General features: G+C 50.2%; 1 protein-coding gene across 2 annotated transcripts in view; it reads left to right on the top strand.

The window, feature by feature from the left end:
* ADD3 (adducin 3) overlaps positions 1-19927 on the top strand; it is a 141962-nt gene that overhangs the window by 82280 nt on the left and 39755 nt on the right. For both annotated transcript variants that reach the window (XM_040361646.1, XM_040361645.1), the window contains exon 3: positions 17644-17868. In XM_040361646.1, the coding sequence (XP_040217580.1) occupies positions 17674-17868 (195 nt within the window). In that variant the 5' untranslated portion in view covers positions 17644-17673. The remainder of the gene's footprint in view (positions 1-17643; positions 17869-19927) is intronic.

The following is a 19927-nucleotide window of genomic DNA, read 5'->3' as shown; positions in this document are numbered from 1 at the left end:
CCGTCGCCTCTGTGATGGATGGTCGGTTAGTGGGAGAGATGAGGGGGGTGTTAATGCCGTGTCTGTCATGGAAGGAAGTTGACTTTTCTGCGGAGAACTCTCTTCCTGGGGAAATCTGGGCCACTTAACTGTGAGACTACTAGGCGTCTGTCTCCACGGCTTCAGTCTGTATCCTGTGCCTATATCTGCCGCTCTTCTGGGTCATGCTGGTCCCCAAGTGAGGCTCCGTCAAGATCCAGTCTTTCCCATTCTGCTGCCTGCACAGAGAAAGGATCTTCATTATATTGAGGGGCTTTGACGTCCAGGCAACAATTTATCAGCATGCTGGGAGATTTCATCCACCCTGATGCTTGTAATTGGTAGCCTTCTCTGCGTCCGTCTTCAAAAGGTAAAACGTTTAATCCCCCCCCCCCTTTTTTTGTTTGCCCTTTCTTTTTTTGCTATACTGTACTTGCCAATGAACCTGCTCCCTGAAAATAAAAACATTACCATGCATGTGCAGTGTGCTCTCCCTCCCTGTAGCATCAGTGTTGGGCTGAACCTCTTTCTTTGTAGGTTTGGATTCCTTGACTTTCCTGATGGAATGTAGCAGTATCCCTCTGTGTAAAACGTCCCTTTTTTCTCTAGAGCAGTATTTCAGAATGAAACCCCCGTAAAACTTCCAGGTCTCAGGGAACCCATACTAAAACCATACTAAATTAATTGGTGGTCCCTGAGAAGAATGCAACTCTTTGGTTGGTGCCCAGTAGTAAGAATGCAACTCTTTGGTTGGTGCCCAGTAGTAAGAATGCAACCCTTTGGTTGTTGCCCAGTAGGAAGAATGCAACCCTTTGGTTGTTGCCCAGTAGGAAGTATGCAACCCTTTGGTTGGTGCCCAGTAGGAAGAATGCAACCCTTTGGTTGGTGCCCAGTAGGAAGAATGCAAACCCTTGCCTTGGTGCCCAGTAGGAAGAATGCAAACCCTTGCCTTGGTGCCCAGTAGGAAGAATGCAAACCCTTGCCTTGGTGCCCAGTAGGAAGAATGCAAACCCTTGCCTTGGTGCCCAGTAGGAAGAATGCAAACCCTTGCCTTGGTGCCCAGTAGGAAGAATGCAAACCCTTGCCTTGGTGCCCAGTAGCAAGGATGCAACCCTTGCCTTGGTGCCCAGTAGCAAGGATGCAACCCTTAGACAGTTAAAAAGATAATTGTTGGCTTTGCCAAGTAGCGCTGGTCCTGGAACTCTGCGGGCACCATCAAATGGGAGGTCAGTTAGCAGCTGCTGTAAGAACCTCATGCAATTTGTGGAGGAGCTCTAGGGTTCAATGGATCCCTGGTTGCTCTAGTCGAGAGGAAGGATCAGCCATGTGGTAAAGGGGTTTTTCAAGTTGGGATATTTCCAGTATTAGATTTTGTTGGATGGCGGCCCCTGAATAATGCCTGAACAAAGTTAAATGCCATTTTAGGTCTGTGAGTAATATAGTCTGATGGGCTTCCTTTGACCCATGAGTGAGGTGTAGATTGCGTACTGGGCCTTTTCTCACCTGCAGGTCTCATACTTATTATATAATGAAGACGACGCTGGTAGGTGTATATAATTGTCCCTCCATCTTGGATTCAGGAAAATGTTGCTCTCAGCTGCTCCTGTTCCATCCTGTGTCCATCTCCGTCTACTTCCCCGCACAACCTGGCCAACTTTTTAATATTCTGTATTATTATTATTAGACTGAAAGTCTACCCACCGCGACTTCTAAATTGTATTTTTATACATCAGCTTAAGTATGCTTTTCTTACACCACACTCATAACCATAATTGCTTCCTGGCCTGACCGTTCCAAGAGCGCGGCCCTGTGCCGGCTTCCCCGGAGCCCCTGCCAAGTCCTGGAGCTGCTCAGATGGAGCGGAGAGATAAAAGAGGAATATGGGACGTGTCCGTCTGTTCCCACATGCTATTTGTGTGCTTTTATTTATGCCCTCCATTTATTGGCAGCAGACCCATGGCGCAATGTTTGATAGAGAGCATTTCTCCAATCGGGTAATTGAACAGAACGGAAGATTGCCTTCTCGTGTCAGAGGGCCTATAAGAGGACAGTTTAATAAAGGATTTGTATTGCTGCCTGGCCAGTCTTGTGTTTCGTACACAGCAAGCAGGGTGACACCACTTTCTCTTTTACTCTTTTAGAGTTAAAGAAAACAGTGGCGCTACCTTCCTGTTTACAGCCTGCTGATTGGCCGATAACTGATCAGTGTTCTGCTCCTTTATCAGCTCTGCTGACCCCCTTCCCCTCATCTCAGTACATGTGCATAAGCAGATCCTGATTGGTTCCTTCGATACGCATCCTGCTGTACGAAGGATGACTGACGCCGAATGGAAAAACGCTAAGAGACCCAGTCTCTTGGCACGAAATGGGTAAGGCCTTCCAGATGGCCCTCTCAGGACTTGTGTGCCATTGCGCATAATTGGGGGGCTGGCTACAAGAACCAGAAAGAGACAGCAGGCCCCCTGAAGGCACATGCACTGTAGCCATCGTGTCTCTTTAAGACTGATTATAGGTACTTATGCTAGCTGTACGTAATGTATGCATTATTTACTTTTAGGTTGGAGTGACGCCACTTTTTTTTTTTTTTTTTTTAATCGTCCTGGATGTCAACTTTAGTTCCCGTGCGCGTTGGATCGGTTTATGCAAAAAAATTGGACTCCGAATGGTTTAATTTCTTACCAGAACAAGGTTTCCGCCCGAGCCCAGGATTGGTCCAGTCTGTCGCACCAATCCCCGTACTTCTGTTATTACTTAAAGCCTTCTGTTCCAGCTAGAAGAATCGTCCAGATGCTTGTAATCACAGGGAAAATATTACCCTTTTTTCTTTTTTTTCACAGCGTCCGATGATGGACAACGCCTGACTGCCAAGTAGTCAGGATGTCCTTTATCTAACCCTTCCTAGCTGACGCCTCATTGGACGGATGGCTGTGTCTAGGGAGAAGGACATTGGCTCTTGCGTGGAATGATTCTGCGTCTGGAATTAAAGCTCTGGGCGGATATGAAAGCCACTTAATAATCGTTACATTTGTTATTACACAACCAAGATAAGGAGCTGAATTAGTCTTGGTTGGAGCTCGCTGTATCCTGTGCGCTGGGCGAAGGAGAAGCAGAGACGGCACTGCCGGTCTAACACTGTGAGCGCGCGTACAGGAGGAGAGGGGGTTGGCTTCCTCAGTGTGCTGCTACGTTCTGCTTACCCAATCGCAAGCTGGGGGCGGGTCCTCAACCAGCCTGCATTGCTTGTCTGCAGGAAGGTCCAGGAACTGGCTGTGCTGTTTGGTTGGAGTGACTGTACAGACTTGCAAGTGCTTTGGTAGGTAATATACGTCACACATGCATGTACTAAAGCAGGGGTCTCCAAACTTTCTAAGCAAAGGGCCACCTTACTGTTCATCAGGCTTTAGGGGGGCCAGACTGTGGCCATCGGGAGTAGAAAAAGGTCCCGGCATCAGTTGGAGTAAACCATGCCCCATCTTCGGTATCGGTGAGAGAAATTGTGCCCCATCACTTGTGTCATTGGGAGGAATTATGCCCTAATCGTTGGTGTCTTTGGTAGGAATTGGGCCCCATTGTTGTCATTGGGAGGAATTATGCCCCATCTTTGGTAGGAATTGTGCCCCATCATTGGGCCTCGGTGTTGATGTCATTGGGCCCCATTGTTGGTGTCATTGGAAGGAATTATGCCCCAATCATTGGTGTCTTTGGTAGGAATTGTGTCCCATCATTGGGCCCCATTGTTGTCATTGGGAGGAATTGTGCCCCATCTTTGGTAGGAATTGTGCCCCATCATTGGGCCTCAGTGTTGATGTCATTGGGAGGAATTGTGCCCCGTCATTGGGCCCCATTGTTGGTGTCATTGGAAGGAATTATGCCCCAATCATTGGTAGGAATTGTGCCCCATCATTGGGCCCCATTGTTGGTGTCATTGGAAGGAATTATGCCCCAATCATTGGGAGGAATTGTGCCCCGTCATTGGGCCCCATTGTTGTCATTGGGAGGAATTGTGCCCCGTCATTGGGCCCCATTGTTGATGTCATTGGGTGGAATTGTGCCCCATCTTTGGTGTCATCTGGCCCAATTGTTGGTATCATTATGAGTAACTGTGTACCATTGTTAGTGTCAGTGAATGAAATGGTTCCCCAAGGGCCGGATTAAAAGCAAGCAAAGGGCCGCATCCGACCCCCGGGCCGCGGTTTGGAGACCGCTGTACTAAAGTATAGAGCTGCACTTTAAAAGCATTAGTTTGACTTCCCTCTCCACAATGTAAGGTACACTCATCCTTCAAAGCCGATCTGTATTCAAACTAAAGACCAATCTGTCCTCCGGCATCCCCCTTCAGTCCTTCACTCCTCTCCTGGACTGAAATGGCTTACTCTGATTTCACTGCACACTGTGCTCTAGAAGCTGCAGCAAATCGGATAGAGCCCACCTCATTTTCTGCCTATTGTCAGCATCATATAGCCCTTTCCTCCCCAGCCTGTCCCTTTCCATTCATTGAACTCCAGTTCTTTCATTTGGAGGCTTGGTATCACATGTGGGTGTTATCAAGGACGGCCTGCACGCAAGGACGGCCTGCACGCAAGGACGGCCTGCACGCAAGGACGGCCTGCACGCAAGGACGGCCTGCACGCAAGGACGGCCTGCACGCAAGGACGGCCTGCACGCAAGGACGGCCTGCACGCAAGGACGGCCTGCACGCAAGGACGGCCTGCACGCAAGGACGGCCTGCACGCAAGGACGGCCTGCACGCAAGGACGGCCTGCACGCAAGGACGGCCTGCACGCAAGGACGGCCTGCACGCAAGGACGGCCTGCCTAGGAACCGCCCATCAAGGCATTTAGATATTTGCATAACTCCTCCCAAACGCCAGCCCACTGCTTATATCAGAGCTGAGGGCTGTTGAGAGGAGTACTGAGACTGGGCGCTGTAATGTTTTCAGGGATCGAAGTACAGCACCCTACCACCAGTCATGATGCATTTTGCTTTGCATTTTCAGTCCATTTAATGTGATTTTATTTTTTTTCTATGGGTCACTTTCACATCTGTGCGTTTTTTGGAAAGGGTCAGGGACTATTCTCACCTGCAGCAAGTCACGTTTCCATAGACTTCAATGGAAACGCAGCAGAAATGCAATGCCTGCGTTTTTGATGCGTCTCCGCTGGTTTATCGTGCGTAACAGACCCCTCCCAAAAGCACAATAAAGACGTCAAAAACATTAGGAAAACGCATCATCCACAACCTGCATAGGTGTGAATTTAGCCTTGTCCCCGATTCACATATGTTTTTGATGCGTTTCACATTTTTGGGATGTGTCCTGTTGTCTTTCTAGACAAACCAGCAGAAATGCATAAAAAATGCACTGCGTTTTTGATGCAGTTCCTCTGTTTCCATTGAAGTTTATGGAACCAAAAACGCAACCTGCTGCAGGAAAGTGTCTGACCCTTTCCCCAAAAAAACGCACCGGTAGAAAACGAAGATGTGAACGTGACCCATAGGAAACCATCTTGAATGGAATGAAGTGTTTTACTGAAAAACTCACTGGGGCAGATTCAGGTACCGCTGCGCAATTCTTATGGAGGCACAGCGTCCCGTTTTTGCCCTGTGCCCCCGCAAATTATTTACGCTACGCTTCATTCACGAAGCAGTAGCCACGTAATTTGCGTGGGCGCTCCTCAAAAATGCCCGGCGTAAGGGCGCGTAATTTAAAAGATCCCGTAGGGGGCGTGGATCATTTAAATTAGGCTCCGTCGAAACTTTCCCGACGTGCATTGCGGCAAATGACGTCGCAAGGACGTCCTTTGCTTCAAAGTGAACGTGAATGGCGTCCAGCGCCATTCACGATTCACTTACGCAAACAACGTTAAATTTGAAATTTGCGACGCGGGAACGACGGGTATACGTAGCATTGGCTGCCCCTGCTAATAGCAGGGGCAGCCTTACGCAAAAACCGACGTACGCAAACGACGTAAACTGCGTACGCAGGGCTCGCGTAGGGTTGTGAATCGGCGTTAGTATGCAATTTGCATACTATACGCTGATCACAACGGGAACGCCACCTAGCGGTCTGCGTAAGAATGCAGCCTAAGATATGAGGGCATAAGGAGCCTTATGCCAGTAATTTCTTAGGCTGCAGTCGGCGTAACGAGGTTCCTGAATTAGGAGCATTCGTAACGCCGGCGCAAGTAAGCAATTGCGCTGCGTAACTATGGTTACGCAGACGCAATTGCTACCTGAATCTGGGCCACTGAAAACACATAGGTGTGCACCAGGCATTGGGTTGGTTTTACACCTGAACATTGCAGTAACGCACAGCGTCGCACTCATTGCTCTGTACGGTGCCATTCATGTCTTCATGCCTCAAAGCAATGCATGTTGGCACACAAAATGTATGCATGTTAACGTGTTTGCGGTAACGCACCAGCCAAGTGTGAATGAGTCCCTGAAGCAGTGGTCTCAAACTGGTGGCCCTTGCAGAACTACAAGTCCCATGAGGCATTGCAAGGCGGACAGTTACAAGCGTGACTCTCTCAGGCAGAGGCATGATGGGACTCGTAGTTCCACAACAGCTGGAGGGCCACCAGTTTGAGACACCTGCCCTAAAGAGTAGGAAGGTGCACCCGGGCAGAGGTAAAACATATGGCCGTCTGCTGGTATTTTCAGGGTTGTCTCCTTGGTGGGTGACTTTTGGCACGTTCCTCCAAACGTCCAGATTGCGCCTTTGGCGTTTCTGTAGGTCTGTGATTGATGTGGCAGAGTGGGCGCTTCCTCTGGGATCCGGCGCTTCCCTTCCAGTTCTGCGTTTTCCCCCCTGAGGCGCACGGCTCAGTTGTGTTGTGTAAATCCCGCCGGCCTGGTATGAAGATCCAGCGTGCTTTTGTTTTTAGCTCAACTTGGCCGGAATTCCCAGGAAACTGAACTTTAATTGCTTCCACCTGTGGGAGGGGGCCGTGTGAACGTACCCTAAGCTGGTGTCATGGCTGAGGTATGAGGCTCGGAGTGCCGCCATGGTGGTCCTCACTTCCGATGGACGTGATCTGTTCTTATTAAAGCCGCACCTGATGGAACGGGTGAAGCCTATTGATTAGAATTTTATAGCGTCACAATATGCGTGTTTTCCACTAACTAAAGACGGGATTTTTAAAGGTCTTCCTACCATAAAAGCAGTGTTTAGGTGGAGCTTGGTGGGCCGAGTCATCCCCAGGCTTCCTTATGTCTTGGTTCTTGGCTCTGCTTCTGTCCACCTGGTAGGTAGGTAGGTAGGTAGGAACACCCAAAACTCCCGTTATGTGGTCCGGCTTCTCCAGGTTCTCCATTACATTCTTCATAATATAAAATGTAATACAGATCCAGAAGGAGTGGTGGGAACCCCTCAGAATGGGCACATTGGGTGTATAGACCCAGGAACCCAGCACAGGGATGGTGGGAACCCCTCATAATGGGCACAGCAGGTAGGAAGACTCAGGGACTCTGCACAGAGATGGCGGGGAACCCTCATATTGGGCACATTGGGTGTACAGACCTGGACACTCAGCACAGGGATGGTGGGAGCTTCTCATAATGGGCACAGCAGGTAGGAAGAATCAGGGACTCCGCACAGAGATGGTGGGGAACCCTCATATTGGGTGTACAGACCTAGACACTCGGCACAGGGATGGTGGGAGCTTCTCATAATGGGCACAGCAGGTGTACATACCCAGGAACTCGGTACAGGGATGATGGGAACCCCTCATAATGGGCATAGCAGGTGTACGGACCTAGGCATTCAGCACAGGAATAATGGGAACCCTCTTGATGGGCACAACCGGTGTACTGACCCAGGAACTCAGCAGTTATGGTGGGAACCCTTCATAATTTGCTCAGTAAGTGTACAGACCTGGGAACTCGGCACAGGGATGGTGGGAACCCCTCATTATGCGCACAACGGATGTACGTCCCAGTAACGACACCGGGATGGTGGCAACCCCTTAATGGGCACAGAAGGTGGGCAAACTTTGGAACTCATTGTAGAGATAGTTGAATACCCTCATAATGGGAACAGCAGGCGCACAGTGATGGTGGAAGCCCCTCATAATGGGCACCGCTGGTGTGAAAGCGCAGGAATTCAGTGCTTTGATGGTGGTCATAATGGGCACAACAGATGACCACACCCAGGAACTCTGAAAAGGAATGGTGAGAACTCCCCCCCTCATGGGAGGTCTGGTCACAGCAAGTGTATGAAACCCTCGAAATGGGAACAGCGGGTGTGTAGATGCAGGGATTGTAGGAACCCCCTCTATAGTGGGCACAGCAGATTTACAGACCTGGTAAAAGGCATGGTGGCAACCCCCCATAATGGGCACAGCAGTGATTGTGGGAACCCCTCACAATGGACACAGCAGCTATGCAAACCCAGGAACTCGGCACAGGGATGGTGGGAACCCCTTATAATGGGCACAGCAGGTATGCAAACCCAGGAACTTGGCACAGGGATGGGGGAACCCCTTATAATGGGCACAGCATGTGTATATCTCACTAATAAAGTCCTTGAGGTGGAAGAGAGGGAAGTTTACCTACCAATCACTGAAGTGTCGTTGGGTGGACTCCCCCTTTAAGCCTACTAATGTGTTAGTCTTGATCAGTGTTGTGCTCGGGCATTGGGAGGGGGGGGTGTTTTGTTTGCAGAGCCAGCAGCTGAAGGGTTAAGGTTAATCTCTGTGCTGGCAGCTGGCTATGTTTACAGTGACGGGCGAAGGTCTTACGGGGATTTGGGCGGATGACATCACCTCCATAAGATTACATAACTCGGCTGAGTTGTAAGCAAAACCAGACCGAGACAGACGGTTCTCATCACCCCTGGCAACAGCGAGAGTCTCCCGCAGCGGGGACACGGCTCCTGCGGGCGACGTTCCAGCTGAACGTGTATTGTAAACGTTTCTATAATGTCTCCCGCACAGCGTATCATCCCGGGGGGGGGGGGGGGGGGATTGGAGAAAAGGGATCACGTCTTCTAATATAGAAAGAGGGCTCATCCAAAAGTAGTATTTCAGTTGCCGGTGGCTAGCGATGGGTTAAACCTTGCGCAATAGTGTTTGTTCTTCTTGGATGCTTTTTTTGGAATCGCTCCAGTATGACCTAATCACCATTGGGCTCAGTTGCATGTTCATTAAAAAAAATAAAAATAAATGCATAACTACCCAAATCTGTGTTCATATCGGCTTCCTGTAGTCCTCTGTGCAGCAGCACTCAAGGAGGGGCAGCACTAAGAGCCAATCAGGGCTCTACTTGAATGAACATGTGCTGGCTGGTGGAGTGAGAGGAGAGATGAGCTCATCAGTCTGCTGCAGCTCTTTCACTGTCCAATCACAGTCTGGGGGCGGGGATGTGCCCTTGCTATATTGCTTCAGTAGACTACAGTAGAGGAAAGTCGGGTCACCAGCCTAGCTGTGCTTTCAAGCGGGTTTGCCAGCTCCAGTATATACTAAAAGCCAATCTGACCTCTGCTGAATGCCCATGTGCTGACTGGCAGAGGGAGAAAGTCAAGATTATCAATATGCTGCTAAATTATATATTTTTACTGTCCAATCACAGCCTGGGGGCAGAGATGTGACCCTGTTTTATATTGCCTAACTTCTGGAGAGAAAAGTCAGGTCACCAGCCTGGCTGTGCATTCAAGCGGGTGTAACAACTCCAGTATATGCTAGGAGCCAACCAGGGCTCTGCTCCATACACATGTGCTGATTGATAAGCTCATCTCTCTAGTCCCTCTGCCAATCGGTACATGTGTATGAATGAAGCAGAGCCGACTGGGGGTGGGGATGTGACCTGACTATTATATTGGCTAACTGCAGTAGAGAAAAGTCAGGTCACCAGCCTGTCTATGCATTCAAGTGGGTGTAACAACTCCAGTATACGCAAGGAGCCAACCAGGGCCCTGCTTCATACACATGTGCTGATTGGCAGAGGGAGTAGCGAGATGAGCTCATCAATTTGCTGCTCTTTCAGTGTCCAGTCACAGACTGGGGGCGGGGTTGCGACCTTACTATATTAACTGCAGTAGAGAAAAGTCAGGTCACTGGCTTTCAAGCAGGTGCGACTTCTCCAATAAATGGATTTCTCAGTCGCACTCCAGTGACGTAGACAAAACCGAAAACCTAAATCTTAGACCGCCAGAACGGGAATAGAGGGGAAATCTTTCACTGGGGACACCTGTGGCAGTGTCAACTGTCTAAGAGGGGATTTCCCTCACATTGGAAAGATATATTGCCACTTCCTGTTGGCTCTACAGGACAGGAAGTGAAGGAGAATCTCCCCAGTGGGACACATGGCATTATATATATATATATATATATATATATATATATATATATATATATATATATATAAAAAGTTTTGGCTTTGGATATCCTTCAAACCTAGCCAGGACAGGTACTCTTTTTATATTGTCCTCCGGTCTGTAAAGGGTTAAATCTTCTATGAATGGCTTTGACATGACTTCATGGCACACGCAGTGACTGGTACAGCCCCCCCCCCCCCATCCATTTGCCCCGTTACTTCACAAAGGGCCGTCTGTGTCCGCCATACCCAGGGTGAGAGTCCTTTTACTCTCTGCAGCCTAACGCAGAAACGGCGCCCGCATGTCGTCCATCAGGCAGGTCGCAGCAGGCATGTGACATCGACTACGTGACGTGTGCCCTGTCCCAGATCATTACGGCTCCTTTGATTTTTCCCCTCTAATTAAAATCTGAAAAGGGCAACTGGCTTTCCCAGCACTGGGAAGTGGAGCATTTCCTGGCAGGCCAGATTAAAGGGGGGGCGTCACGGATCGGTCACCTTGAAAGCGCCATCGAACGTTCTCTGGCCAAAGCTTTTTTAACAGGGGTTTTTATTTTATATTTTAATGCATGCATGTGATTGCAGCCCACTAAAATATCTTAATATCTGGAATCTTACACTGATAATATGGCATGCATGTACATGACATGGAACAATGTCTGACAGGTCCACTTTATAACAGGAAATGCTGGGCTTTGTGGTCCCCCAGAAGCTGAAGGCTGTGGTTGACTCAGTGACTAATCAGTGCTGGAAGTGAATGACTTTGGTTCCCTTTTTAGATGGTATGATCCGTGTTTATCTGCCCTCAGAACAGAGATAATGGTGACATTGTCGCCGTTTTTATGGCCGTTTTATTTACCACAACACCAGCTGCCACTGGCAACCATTACGTCTTCCTTCCTTTGTTCCGTTTCTATCATCTGATGGTGATGACCTCTGGATGCCTCATCCATATCATCATGTGTTTTCATCTGAAGTGTCCTCTGTGACCCACCGGGGGTTTGTTTGTATTTCCCTCCTCATAGGGTCCATGTGTCTGCCATGTGATGGAACCCAGAACATTTCTTCTCACTCAATACCACCATTGATTTCGGATTATGTCATCTGTGTGCTTGTTCAGGTGAAATGTCAGTCAGGAAATCCTAGCGTGTCGGTGGTATTGGCCAATTAGGAGGGGTACCAGGCCACCACTGGGCTGTGAAGAGACCCTGTCAGGTCTGCAGAAGATTCAATCCTGCAACCTCCGGGAGAAGATGGAGTGCACCTACCTCTACATTTCCCCCCCCCCCCCCCCCACTACTCATTCTCTCCAACCCCATTCCCCACACCCAATTCCTCTTCTCAGTAGCTACTAGGACTCTTTCCTCGCCTGCTGCTGCAGGCTTTCTCTGCCCGTCGGGCTTGCTCTCACACATCTAAACATCTCACATCTAAACCCCCCCGTTGCCCACTCCCCCCCCCCCCCTCGTCCGTCGGTCCGTTGCCCTCTCCCCTTCCCCCCCCTGTCCGTCGGTCCGTTGCCCTCTCCCCTTTCCCCCCGTCCGTCCATTGCCCTCTCCCCTTTCCCACCGTCGGTCCGTTGCCCTCTCCCCCTCCCCCCGTCCGTCCGTTGCCCTCTCCCCTTTCCCACCGTCCGTCCGTCGGTCCGTTGCCCTCTCCCCTTTCCCACCGTCCGTCCGTTGCCCTCTCCCCTTTCCCACCGTCGGTCCGTTGCCCTCTCCCCTTTCCCATCGTCCGTCGGTCCGTTGCCCTCTCCCCCTCCCCCCCCCCATCCGTCCGTCGGTCCGTTGCCCTCTCCCCTCCCCCCCCCATCCGTCCGTCGGTCCGTTGCCCTCTCCCCCTCCCCCCCCCCCATCCGTCCGTCGGTCCGTTGCCCTCTCCCCCTCCCCCCCCCCCATCCGTCCGTCGGTCCGTTGCCCTCTCCCCCTCCCCCCCCCCCATCCGTCCGTCGGTCCGTTGCCCTCTCCCCCTCCCCCCCCCCCATCCGTCCGTCGGTCCGTTGCCCTCCCCCCCCCCCCCCCCCCCATCCGTCCGTCGGTCCGTTGCCCTCCCCCCCCCCCCCCCCCCCCCCATCCGTCCGTCGGTCCGTTGCCCTCTCCCCCTCCCCCCCCCCCCATCCGTCCGTCGGTCCGTTGCCCTCTCCCCCTCCCCCCCCCCCCCATCCGTCCGTCGGTCCGTTGCCCTCTCCCCCTCCCCCCCCCCCCGTCTGTCCGTCGGTCCGTTGCCCTCTCCCCTTTCCCCCACGTCGGTCCGTTGCCCTCTCCCCTCTTCCCCCCCCATCCGTTGCCCTCTCCCCTCTTCCCCCCCCCCATCCGTTGCCCTCTCCCCCCCCCCCCCCCGTCCGTCCGTTGCCCTCTCCCCGCTCGTCCGTTGTCCTCTCCCCGTTGCCCCCGTCCGTCCGTTGCCCTCTCCCTTCCCCCCCGTCCGTCCGTCTGTCTGTTGCCCTCTCCCCTCCCCCCATTGCCCGCTCTGCTGCTGCACACATTCTGTGCCCATTGGGCTTGCTCTCACTTGTCTAACCCCCTAATTGCGCTCTTTCCCTCTGTCTGTGCGCACGCTCTCTATTCCCGCTCGTTGCGTGCGCTTTCCCGTAGCGCTCTGTCCCCCACTGCTCTCCCTTCCTGATGTCCTCCCCTTTGCTCTCTCTGTTCTCTCCCTTCTACATGCTGACTTTCCCCTCCCCTCTCTGCCCCATTACTTTCTTCCTCTGCTCTCTCCTGTGGATTTCCCATTCCTTTTTCTGACAATAGTCACCAGGAGAAATGGAGAGGATGAATCTCCCCAGCAGGACACAGACCTCAAGAAGACCTGACAGGGGTCCTAACCCTTCCCATCTCTATTCAAAACTAAAAGTTGGCTTTAGTTGCACAAAGTTTTATTTTAAGATTCATTCTGTCCCCTGAGTGCGTGTCCTTGAAGCCATGCCGCCCTCCGAACGTTGGTTCATTTTTATCCTCTGAGTGACGCGGTCACGTTGGTTGGCTCCGCCCACTTCCCTATACTCCAGTATTTCCATCACTGGCCCCAATCGCAGAGTGTTTATTTACTTTTCTTGTCTGCTTCCTTTTCCATTGTTCTCACACCATCTGCACATGACAGCGACCTTCCTCCCTCTGTTATCTATGAGCTCAGCAAATGAATAAGCATTCTGCATTGTTGCACTCCGTCCCTCCCGAACATTCACTTTTCTCAGATCCATAGAACTCATATCCGCATTGACAAATTATATTCCTACAACTAAAAAAAGATACCCATGAATAGAAAACCCAATTTGAGCACAAGGTCGCGTGGCCTCTGGGGGCGGCCCCCCCCGTCGCGTGGCCTCTGGGGGGGGACCCCCCGGGCCCGTGGCCTCTGGGGGGGAAGCCCTGGTCGCGTGGCCTCTGGGGCCCCCCCCCCGTCGCGTGGCCTCTGGGGCCCCCCCCCCCCCTCCGGTCGCAGAATTCTGTTTTTCCAATTGTAGATTGGACCTTTAACTTTCAGGACCCAATCACACTTATGCATTCCATTGCAATACATTAAAATACATTACAGCACATACATTGTGTTAAGGGTCCATTTATACTCAATGGAGTATAATTGGCTTTACATTGCAAGGGCACCTGCTCTGTGTGCGTTTTGGCTGCATTTTTGGTCAGTTAAAAACACGCACCTCCCCATTGAAGTGCATCAAATGCACTGCAAGAACGCATCAATAACGCACACGTTTGAGTTGCATGACCTATGAACGCACAGTAAAATTGTGGTAGAATCGCATGCAATCTGGTGCCCTTATTCTCTTATCGGCAACATGCCACTAACCCCACTTTTGGGCAATTATGTTTCGGCTGACAAAATTTGGTGCATCGCTACTATGGGACGGTCCTAAATCGGTTAACACCTGAAAAAAATTCTCATTTAAGAGTCATTGGGGCAAAAAATGCGCCATTCTGCTTCCAGCTCCATAAAATGCACAAAAAGCACATTTTACAAATACACACAAAAGCGTATCTCCAGCCTACGCTCACAAATGTGAATGAGTACTATGTCTGTCCAGGTGATGTGACCGCACATCGTTTGAGGTTGGTCCAAGTGGTGAGTTTGCGCCTTAATGCACCGCCATGCTTGTATGCACTTGGCAAGTTTATAAATGTAAAGTATTTAGGTCATGTGTTTTGCTATGAGAAGTTGTTGGTACGTGCGGCGTGTGTGTTATTTGTATACACAAAGCCGCACTGTCAGCCAAAGGCCGTGGGTGATGCGTTTACACAAAGATGGGTTGTGCTGCGCACACGTCACAAATCGCTCCTTGTCAGTTAATCCGGCATCTTTGCCATGTGACCCGATCAGGTTTCACAACAAATCTCTGGCTCATTCCCAGGGTGGGAGGGCCATGCCATCTGTCCTCTGGGATCCTTGGGACGGTCTGTCACTGTGTGCGTCGTGCACATATACGGCCCCCGGGCAGCGTGCCCTATCGTCTTCCTTCTGTGACCTTGAGTGGCCCACTAAATTCTTTTATAGCATATTTATAAATGGAAAATCTTTACACTGACTGGGTTGTGATGGGGCTATCATCCGCACATTTTTCTTTCTTTTTTTTATTTATCGCTGCCCGTGAAAAAATAAGTTGTTGCCGACCATAGAACATAACATGGGTGCTATATGAGAACGTTGTCTGTGTTGGGGTAAGAAAACAGATATATTAACAGCAAATCTTGCTGCGGTAATCCTATATCCTAAAACTGGGGTTAGCTACTTTGGCACTCCAGCTGTGGCCAGACTACAAATCCCATCATGCCTCTGGGAGTCGGGCCTAGGGCAGTCATGGGACTTGTAGTTCTACAACAGCTGCGTGCATGTTTTCCTACGCCTGTCCTAAAAGTAAGTTTACCTACCTACCCTCTAGCGCCATTTTATGCTGCGACGTGCCTATATAATGTGATTGTGGCCCCCAGTGATGCCACCAAAGCTCCCCCAATAAGCATGAGCTTCAGAATATGGGAATCCAGGGTCGGACCCTTCCAGTGCGGCACAGAACGCCGTCTGAGCGTTGACGCAGAGAGGTGGGCACACGTTTTGAACATCTGTGTATTAGAGCTGCACGATTCTGGCCAAAATGAGAATCGCGATTTTTTTTTGCTTAGAATGAAGATCACGATTCTCACGGCGTAAAATCTTTTACATTTTATACAAAAAAAATGGGCTAACTTTACTGGCTAGGTTTTTCTTTTTAGATTCATTAAAGTATTTTTTTTTTCAAAAAAATTGCATGTAAAAAGACTGCTGCACAAATACAGTGCAACATAAAATATTACAACAGCCATTTTATTCTCTATGGTCTCTACTAAAAAATTATATAATGTTTGGGGGTTCCAAGTAATTTTCTGGCCAAAAAATAATGATTTTAACTTGAAAAGAGCTGTCAGAAAAAGGTTTGGTGTTTAAGTGGTTAAAGTTCCTAATTTACACACACAAGTTTATTCCTTTGATGTAAAAGTCAATGTGATACAACATTTTAGACTTAACTTTCCACTGATAAAGAATGTTTTCAAAACTTGGCAGGCTGCCCAGACTTGGCAGATTGCCCAGACTCCTAAAACCCTGTGTCAAGAATTGCAACGGGAAAAAGATTGCGATAACGATTTTTGACGATTAATCGTGCAGCTCTACTGTGTAAACAGGCATTTCAGATGCTCTGGGGGGCTGAGGTGTCCAGGTGAGCTTGTACTTTGGCACTTTGTGGCTCATATTATGTGCCCCCCCCCCCCCTGGACAGGTTCACTTTAAAACCGAATTCTCTGGATAAATTGGGGCAGATTTACAAATCTTCCTTTGTGACCCCCGTTGGGGAGATTACTGTTATTTCCTGTCCCTGTGACACCAGAACAAGAAAGGGGTATAAGAGGGTGAGACCCTCCAGATCTATTGAGACCTACAAGTTATGTTTTATAGTAATGCATGATACAAAGTGCTTTTGGGTTGCCATTCATCTTGATTGCTAATGCATGTCAGTATGTCTGTCTGATGTCTGCATTGTATGTGTGTCTGCAGATGTCCACATGTCTGCAGGGATGTTTCTGCATGTCTACATTCATGCGTGTCTGCCATGGATGTTCCTGCTTGACTGTGGTCAGGCATGTGTCTGCAGCTATTTCTGCAGTCTGGTGTGCAGCTGAAATTTCTGCGGCGGATGTTTTTGCATGTCTGCGGTCAGCTGTGTGTCTGCGGCGCATGTTTTTGCATGTCTGCGGCGCATGTTTTTGCATGTCTGCGGCGCATGTTTTTGCATTCCTGTGGTCAGCTGTGTGTCTGCGGCGCATGTTTTTGCATGTCTGCGGTCAGCTTTGTGTCTGCGGCGCATGTTTTTGCATGTCTGTGGCGCATGTTTTTGCATTTCTGTGGTCAGCTGTGTGTCTGCGGCGGATGTTTTTGCATTCCTGTGGTCAGCTGTGTCTGCGGCGCATTTTTTGCATATCTGCGGTCAGCTGTTTGTCTCCGGCGCATGTTTTTGCATGTCTGCGGCGCATGTTTTTGCATGTCTGCGGTCAGCTGTGTGTCTGCGGCGGATGTTTTGCATGTCTGCGGTCAGCTGTTTGTCTCCGGCGCATGTTTTTGCATGTCTGCGGTCAGCTGTGTGTCTGCGGCGGATGTTTTTGCATGTCTGCGGCGCATGTTTTTGCATGTCTGCGGTCAGCTGTGTCTGCGGCGGATGTTTTTGCATTTTTGTGGTCAGCTGTGTGTCTCCGGTGGATGTTTTTGCATGTCTGCGGTGGATGTTTTTGCATGTCTGCGGTGGATGTTTTTGCATGTCTGCGGCGGATGTTTTTGCATGTCTGCGGCGGATGTTTTTGCATGTCTGCGGCGGATGTTTTTGCATGTCTGCGGCGGATGTTTTTGCATGTCTGCGGTCAGCTGTGTGTCTGCGGAGCATGTCTGAGATTCTGCAGTCAGGTGCGATTCTGCATAGAACATCTGTGGTCAGGCGTGTGAGTGCAGCTGAGGTCTCTGCATGTATGCCTGCAGGTATGTGTCTGCATTGAATATCTATGGTTACGTGTGTCTGCAGTCGGATGTCAGGTTGCGTCTGAGATCACTGCATGTCTGCGTTTCTGCGGTCATGTGTGTCTGCATCTAATGTCTGTGGCCTGGTGCATCTCTGTTAGGGTTCTGAAAATGTCTGTGGTTGGGCGTGTGTCTGCAGCTGAGGTCTGTATGCCTGCAGTCAGTCATGTGTTAGCATCTGAGGTCTCTGCCTATCTGCTGTCAGGTGTGTGTCTGCATCTGATGCTGTTACAGCCCCGCTGACCTGCCTCCTCTTCTCTTCTCTTCAAGGTGAGACCCAGCTCTGCTGCAAGCTGAACCATGAGTGGCGGATCCAGCCCAGGGGTGATCACGACCCCTCCTCTTCCCAGCATGCCTCACAAAGAGCGGTACTTCGACCGCATCGACGAGAACGACCCCAACTACCTGCGGGAGAGGAACATGTCTCCGGACCTCCGGCAGGACTTCAACATGATGGAGCAGAAGAAGCGAGTGACGCAGATACTTAAGAGCCCAGTAAGTAGCCGGCATGCAGCGTCAGCTTGCTCCAAGCTGTCTGTTTACAGGGTCACGCGGGACTGCGCAGGAGTCTTTGTTTTGTTTCGTAAAGTTTGCAGACAAAGCGCTTCCGATATTCCGTTGATATCCGGAGCTGCTTTTATGGTCCTGTTATTAAGTGTTTGGATAAGAGGCTTCTCCCCCTTCTTTTATCTCAGAGTAACAATTTCTAGCTCTCCGGCCTGACCACTAATACTTCTCCTTCCTGAAAGCTCTAATCCCTCTTAGAAAGTATTATATGCGGACTCTACGCCCGGCCACCCCTCCGCTGCAGACCCTCAAACGGCTGCTGGCTCGGGCGAACTTGCAAGGCTTTCAAATTCATTCTTTTGAGCTGCGCTCAGAGTGGTGCGCTTGATTACACAATCACAAGAGTGTCCAGACTCAGGGGGGGAACATGAGGTTGGGGGGGGAGCAGGGAGGGATATTCAGAACATTAACCCTTCCCGTCCGTGGCCCAGTCCTCACATGGTGTTTGAGTGAGTTGAAAATCTGGGATACAAATCTCACTAGTGTGGTCACATTTTGCTGAATTTCATTATCGGCCTTTTATCTTTTTACTCTGGAGGAACCATCATTTTCAGGTCTTGTGGAACCCCAACTTAAGCCAATTCATCAGGGATCAGTGGGTAAAATACTCTTAACTTTGGGGGTCAATGCTAAGAATGCTGTCATAAAGGTAGCTAAAAAGCTCATTGGGGCCATGCCATTGACTCCGCCAGGTGGTGTTGGTCCAGGGACCATCAATAGGAGGTCAACTTTACTTCAGTGTTGCCTAAATTCACCAAAACCCATGCCAATGAGGCCATGCAATTTGACTTTGTGGTTTTGGTTCTGGAACCCTGGCAGGCTATCAATATGAGGTCAATCATCAGCGGAGGAACCCTAGCAAACCGCTGGAGGAACCCTAGGGTTTAACCTCCCTGGCATTCTGGTTGTGTCGATATTTTTTAATGTCAAAGTGCTACATTGTTTTGCATGGAAATTTTGTTTTATATTGTAGGCCTGTAATTCTTAAAGTGGAGGTTCACCCGGAAATAAGGTTTTTTAACCTTAGATTCCTGCTCATTTTGTCTAGGGGAATCGGCTAGTTTAAAATCGAAGCTGTACTTACCGTTGTAGAGAGTGATCTTCTCCGCCGCTTCCGGGTATCGGCTGCGGGACTGGGCGTTCCTATTTTGATTGACAGGCTTCCGATGGTCGCATCCATCGCGTCACGATTTTCTGAAAGTAGCCGAACGTCGGTGCGCAGGCGCAGTATAGAGCCGCACCGACGTTCGGCTTCTTTCAGCTACTCGTGACGCGATGGATGCGACCGTCGGAAGCCTGTCGGAAGACTGTCAATCAAAATAGGAACGCCCAGTCCCTGAAGACCCATACCCGGAAGCGGCGGAGAAGATCGCTCTCTACAACGGTAAGTACAGCTTCGATTTTAAAACAACTAGCCGATTCCCCTAGACAAAATGAGCATACATCTAAGGGTAAAAAAAAAATTATGGGTGAACTCCCGCTTTAAGAATAGCTTGCTTAAAGCGGGGGTTCACCCTTAGAGGGCACTTTTCCCCCTTAGATTCCTGCTCGTTATTACTAGGGGAATCGGCTATTTATTTAAAAATAGGTGCAGTACTTACCCGTTTACGAGACGCATCCTCTCCGTCGCTTCCGGGTATGGGCTTCGGGAATGGGCGTTCCTTCTTGATTGACAGGTTTCCGAGAGGCTTCCGACGGTCGCATCCATCGCGTCACGATTTTCCGAAAGAAGCCGAACGTCGGTGCGCAGGCGCAGTATAGAGCCGCACCGACGTTCGGCTTCTTTCGGCTACGAGTGACGCGATGGATGCGACCGTCGGAAGCCTCTCGGAAGACTGTCAATCAAGAAGGAACGCCCGCTCCCGAAGACCATACCCGGAAGCGACGGAAGAAGATGCAGCTCGAAAACGGGTAAGTACTGCACCTATTTTAATACAAATAGCCGATTCCCCTAGACCGAACGAGCAGGAATCTAGGGGAAGAAAAA

The sequence above is a fragment of the Rana temporaria genome, chromosome 8 (assembly GCF_905171775.1).
Source record: "Rana temporaria chromosome 8, aRanTem1.1, whole genome shotgun sequence".
NCBI lineage: Eukaryota > Metazoa > Chordata > Amphibia > Anura > Ranidae > Rana > Rana temporaria.
The sequence above is the reverse complement of the archived record's forward strand: the minus strand, read 5'-3'. Positions and strand labels throughout refer to the sequence as shown.